Consider the following 6,000-nt stretch of genomic DNA (forward strand, 5'->3'; position numbering starts at 1 on the left):
GTAGTAGCTGTTACCCTTAAACTTGTGTTACCCTTAAACTTTTCCCCCCTAACTCTCAACTCATGTCCTCTTGTTTTAATATCCCCTAATCTCAATGGAAAAAGCCTATCCACGTGAACTCTATCTATCCCCCTCATAATTTTAAATACCTCTATCGTCCCCCCTCAACCTTCTACGCTCCAAAGAATAAAGACCTAACTTGCTCAATCTTTCCCTGTAACTTAGGTGCTGAAACCCAGATAACATTCTAGTAAATCTTTTCTGTATTCCCTCTATTTTGCTGACATATTTCCTATAATTTGGTGACGAGAAATATACACAATACTCCAAATTCGGCTGTACCAATGCCTTGTACAATTTTAGCATTACATACCAACTCCTATACTCAATGCTCTGATTTATAAAGGCCAGCATCCCAAAAGCTTTCTTCACCAACCTATCCACATGAGATTCTACCTTCAGGGAACTATGCACCATTATTCCTAGATTACTCTGTTCTATTGCATTTCACAATGCCCTCCCATTTACCATTTATGCCCTATTTGGATTATTCCTACCAAAATATGGCACCTCACATTTATCAGCTTTAAACACCGTTCGCCATCTTTCAGCCCACTCTTCTAACTGTCCGACATTTCTCTGCAAGCTTTAAAAACATACTTCATTATCCACAACACCATCTGCATAAAGTATCATCTGCTTACTTACTAATCCAATTTACCACCCCATCATCCAGATCATTAATTTATTTGACAAACAACACTGGACCCAGTACAGATCCTTGAGGCACACCACTAGTCACCGGCGTCCAACCTGACAAACAGTTATTCATACTACTCTCTGGCATCTCCCATCCAGCCACTGTTGAATGCATTCATCTCTATTCTTCCATCTGTTTCAGGTTGCTGAAGAATAAGTTCAGTGAGACCGGGGAGAAGGAACTGAGACCTCTGCGGGGAGTCAGACCCGGACTGACAGTGGCCGTGTGAACATCTGAATGAGTGAACACCCCCACCCATGGGATGGCAACATTTTGTCCGATTCGCCGCCCTCCCCTTTAACTCCCGCCCTTAACTTAATTGAGGCACACCGGGGGTAATTCCCAACAGTTTTAACGGAACCTGCTCCAGTCTTGAGCTCGGTGACATCGGAAGCGGTCCATCGTGACGTATATCTGCCTGTTGTCCGGCGGAACAGCTTCGGCCGGATGTGCGGGCTCGAGACTTCGCCACTTGAGACTCTGGGGAATCACACAGACAGGAAGAGCCCGGGATCCGGGACTCAGTCTGGAATAGCGGTGTCCCGGGGTGATTACCCCGGGAGAGAATCCTTTTGCTCCCTTTGCTGAGGACGGTGCATTCGGCAGTCTGGCCGATATAATGAGGTTAAATGGACAATTACCTCGGCAGTGACACTGGATCTGCAGCGATATCGGACACGACCCTGAAGTGTGATTTTATAATCATCGGTTCCCCGATGCAGAGTGACGGTGAGAAACGGGACTGATTATTCAAACTGTCACTCGTTGTCGCCAGTCAGTTAATTGTGTTTGACTGTGAGTGAGTCGATTTACATTTGTCGTGACGAAATCAATAAACCGCTGTAACTTCCTGTCTTGTTGTCGGACTCGAGTCTCATTAGAGGAGGAAGAGTGATCTGGGATTACTGCTGACCCCCGCACCCGGATAACTGCAATAATGGTTCTGAGCTCCTCACACTGGTACAGCAGCGTCTCAGAGTCTGAGTACCCAGGATCTAATCTCCACCCTACCCCCATCGTGGCTAACTGCCCCCGCCGACAGTTAAAATCGACTGTAATGTCAGAGGTGATTTAATTGACCCCCCAAGTACGAAAGGTAAGAAGGATGGAATACCGGCATTCAGCACAGAGTGAAGATCCAACTGCATCGTCCCATCACAGACTCCTGGTGTCAGACACAGAGTGAAAAAAAAGGTCTGTAGTGTGAGATATATCAACCGCGTTCTCGAGTTGAAACAGATTACAGAGGAGACTCTCATTGTGTTCACCATGGAACTGCAGCGCAGGGAACCACAGACACACGAGATGAATATACGTGGAGACGGAGAGCGATTCAATATGCACAGACAAGGAGAGGGTGGGAGGAGGAACAGACAGCAGGGGAGTACAGACGGGAATCATAAACATAGCGGTTAACAATCATATTTGACTTCGAGGGTCGAGAAGTAGCCCAGGATGAAATCGAAGTTGAGGATAATTTTGCAAAGCGGGTATCCACCCCTTCCCGTCCCTCTCCCACGGTCCGCACTCGTCACAGGGCGCCGTCCCTTTCCGTCCACTCACAAGGAACGCAATCCCGATCAAATGCCATTCTTTCCCATTCATTCACAGCATCCGCACTCCCAATGACCCCACCTCTTCCCATTCACTCCCAGTTTGCCTCCCAGTGGACCCCACCCTTTCCCATTTACCCCCACCGTCTGCACCGCTTCCCATTCACTCCTATCGTACGGTCACCCAGTGGGATTTGGCCCTTCCCACCATCTGACTCCCAATGGGACAATTTTCAGTTGTTTCCAACGGAAATGTAATCCTGGAAATTGGCGGGGACGCCTGAATTCTGTATTTGACAGAACTAGGAGCGGGGTTTACGAATTTGTCGGGAACGCCAGTGAGTTTATTAGTTACACGGAAAGTCGAGGGTCGTGTAGATGTTGACGACTTTGTAACACTAACGGTAGATACGATCGGACGGAAGGATGGGGAGGGGGCGTAGAGTGCGGGTGTGAGAGAGGTTTATGGTTTCCGAGTCCCCACGCCGGGAGATTCATTGCGCCCGGTTCCCGGTGTCCACATAACACACAGGAAGTTATACAGGGCACGGTTCCAAGTCTCCATATCCCAAACTGCGAATTTTGCCAGGCACGGTTCCCGATCTCTGTCTACACACCGGGAGTTTTACCGCCCACGGTGTCGGGTCTCTGTATCGACACCGGGAATAATACCGCACACGTTTCCTGGTGTCTATATCCTCCTCTCTCCACGACACTCGGAGTGATGACGCACAGGATCCGGAGATGAGGATGTCGGATCGGTCTCTATTGTTTGCGATATATTTATTGTTTGTGATAAACAGTCTGCGCAATCGAGTGGAGGGTGGTCGAGTGTGTCTGTCCTGCGAGGGGCTCCTGAATGAAAATGGTGAATAGGGAGGGAACGACAGAAGGATTTAGAATGGTTACTAGACAGGGAGTGAAAGGTTGACTGAAAATGTTCTCCGGGGAGAAAGTGATGACCTGAGTGACAATGGGTGCCAGGGAGGAGGCGATGGGCGGAATTAAGATGCCGTGATCACCTTGTTTCTCATGACCGGCAAGGAGGGAGTGATAAACCGACAAGAGAATGGGAGTGACAGGCAGAGTTATAATGACCGACAGGGTGGGGATTGTGCACTGACTGAAAATTTTCATCGGGGAGCGAGGGAGGGATGTGCTGATTAAAAATAGTATTTTTATAGGATATCCAGAATATAAAATTATCACCGGGAGAGAGTGACGCACTCGCTGAAAATAGTCCCAGGGAGAGAGGGATGCACCGAGGGAAAATCGACGCCAGGAAGGGAGCAACATACTGATAAGTCAAAGGAAGTGGCGGCCCGACTTGAAATAGTCCCTGATTCCTTCGTTAAAATGGCCGACAGGGAGAGAGTGATGGACAGACTTTAAATGGCCAACAGGGAGGGAAAGACGCACCGGGTAAAATGGCCGAAATGGAGACTGAGGTACATTGAGAAGAGAGAGGCGGTAATGGCTCGATGTAAAATGATTTAATGGGAGAGAGTGACGCTCTAACATAAAACAGTCGCTGCTTCACTTATAATGTCTGACCGGGCAGTTTAGGGTTTGTGATACCTTGTTTAACGTGAGCGCCGGGAAGGGAGTGGGTGAGACTCCGATTTAAAACGGCCGTCACCATCCTTAATTTTGTTGAGGAAAAGGGAGAGATGTGGTGACTGAAGGAGACCCCGCTCGGCCGGGTCGAAAGGGGACCAAGGAGGGAGCGACGCCTTGGTTAAAGTGAGCAGCAGAGATGGAGTGAAGGACACGTTGACTTCAAATGGCCGACGCTTCATTTGAAATGGCCGCTGGGGAGGGAGTGACGGCTTCGGTAGAAGTGAGCACAAGAGAGGGAGGGACGCGCTGATTTAAAATGGGCGAATCCTTGGTTAATGTGGCCGCCAGTGATGGAGTGAGACGCTAATTTATAATGGCCACTGTCGCACAAATAATTCATGGCGAAGGAACATGCGGTGCCCATGGATACAATCCCGGGATAGAGTGTGTTATCGATTGTAATAACAGTATTTTAATTTGTGCTTTATATCGTTTTCGGCATTGTATATATGTTTTAAGTCCAATAATTTTGTCGTTGAATAAACTAATGTATATATCTCAGATATTCACACATACACATATACATGTGGGTTTTGGGGAGGAGGGGTGAGGGGTTTGGGAGGAAGAGGAGTGACGGGATGAGGAGTGGACTGATGAGACGGTGAGCGTGGCGAAGTCACTGACTCAATAGGGGACGGAGGCAAAGGGGCGAAAGTCCCTGTCACAAACTGGTGACCGACATGGAGAAGATAAAGACGGGGTGAGGAGGAGTGAAACGACAGGAAGGGAGAGGGAGTGATGAGACGGAGAGGGAGGGAAGTAATGGGACTGGGAGAGAATGGTCTGCTGGGACAGGGTGGGGAGGAACGGGGTGGGAAGTGTGGGGGAGTGACTTAATAGTGGAGGAAAGGTGGCTGGTGACATTTCCTTCGCAAATAAGACAAGCTGCAAGAAAGGGGAGGGGTGTGCTCGAGGGGTAAACGAGGAGCGGGGGGTCTGTGTCGCGGTCACGGCTGATGGACGGAGAGTCGGTTGTCGCAACGGAGAGGGGGTCGACTCACTGAACGACGGAGAGAAGGGATTGGATGGGGAACTGAAATTTCTGCTCAGAAAATGCCGGGTAAAAGGGCAAGGGGACAGAGAGGGGAGGGTGTCGGGAGTGATGGCGTGAGTAGGGAAGTGACTCACTGGGAAACAGAGAGAGAAAGAGGGCGATGAAGAGAGGCGAAAATTGGCATCGTTAAAATGGCAGCCAATCAGCATACGATGCAGAACATCGAGGTGGTGGGGAGAGGAAAGCGGGGGGGGGGAGGGGTGAGGGAAGGGTTTTGCGAGTGATGAGATAGGAAAGGGGTTGACAAGATGGTGAGTGTGAGGGAGTGACACACTTAATGGTGGAGGAAGTGAAAGGGAGGGTCACACACTGTCACAAAATGGCTGTTGGCAGAAGATTAAATGGAGAGTCTGGAGAGAGGGCACCGAGGGAGAGCAGAGGAGGGATGGGGAGTGGAGATTGAATAAACAGGGAGAAAAGTCAGTGGAAGGTGAGGAAAAGGGTGTGCCCCATTTTATGTTGTTGGGAGAGCAGTGGTCAATGGTAAACATCACAAAATGGCCGCCAGCCTGGATGAGACGGGCGGTGATAGAGAGGAGAGCGACGGAACAGAGAGTGGAGTCTCTCAGTAGTGACGGGATGCCGAGGATGGGAGAGGGGGAATTCTTAACAAGGGAGCTGGAACACTAAAGGGTGCCTATGGGGAAGAATGTAGCAACGGAAAGAGCTGGGCACCGTTACCAACCACACCCATCTCTAAAATACCGCCTTGATGTCTCCTTCCACTCCTCGGGTCGCTCAGACCTTCAGGCTGTCCCGTGGAGTGTGGACCGTATCGTCACTGAGGCCCGCCAGAGGCAGGAGTGGGCGCGGGCTTGCTGGAGAAGATGGAGGCCGGGTCTGTCGGTGCGGACTGGTTAGCGGGGGCGGCGTGAGAGGGAGGGATCAGATTGAGGAGGAGAGGGGTGAAAGAAAATGTGCGGAGAGGAGACGAGATGAGTAAAACCATCATCGCCTTTGCGTCGTCCATTATCCACTCAGCCTCCTTTTCCCTCACTCCCCTCTCTTCCCCG

At 50.1% G+C, this 6,000-nt stretch overlaps 1 protein-coding gene across 1 annotated transcript in view; it reads left to right on the top strand.

Annotated features, from left to right (window-relative positions):
- Window positions 1–1,613, top strand: part of LOC132389628 (NACHT, LRR and PYD domains-containing protein 3-like) — a 65,706-nt gene extending 64,093 nt beyond the window's left edge. Inside the window, exon 14 of the mRNA XM_059962139.1 lies at window positions 902–1,613. Coding sequence (XP_059818122.1) covers window positions 902–989 — 88 coding nt within the window. The 3' untranslated portion in view covers window positions 990–1,613. The remainder of the gene's footprint in view (window positions 1–901) is intronic.
- Window positions 1,614–6,000: the final 4,387 nt, after the last annotated feature.

The sequence above is a fragment of the Hypanus sabinus genome, unplaced genomic scaffold (assembly GCF_030144855.1).
Source record: "Hypanus sabinus isolate sHypSab1 unplaced genomic scaffold, sHypSab1.hap1 scaffold_62, whole genome shotgun sequence".
In the NCBI taxonomy this organism is placed as follows: Eukaryota; Metazoa; Chordata; class Chondrichthyes; order Myliobatiformes; family Dasyatidae; genus Hypanus; species Hypanus sabinus.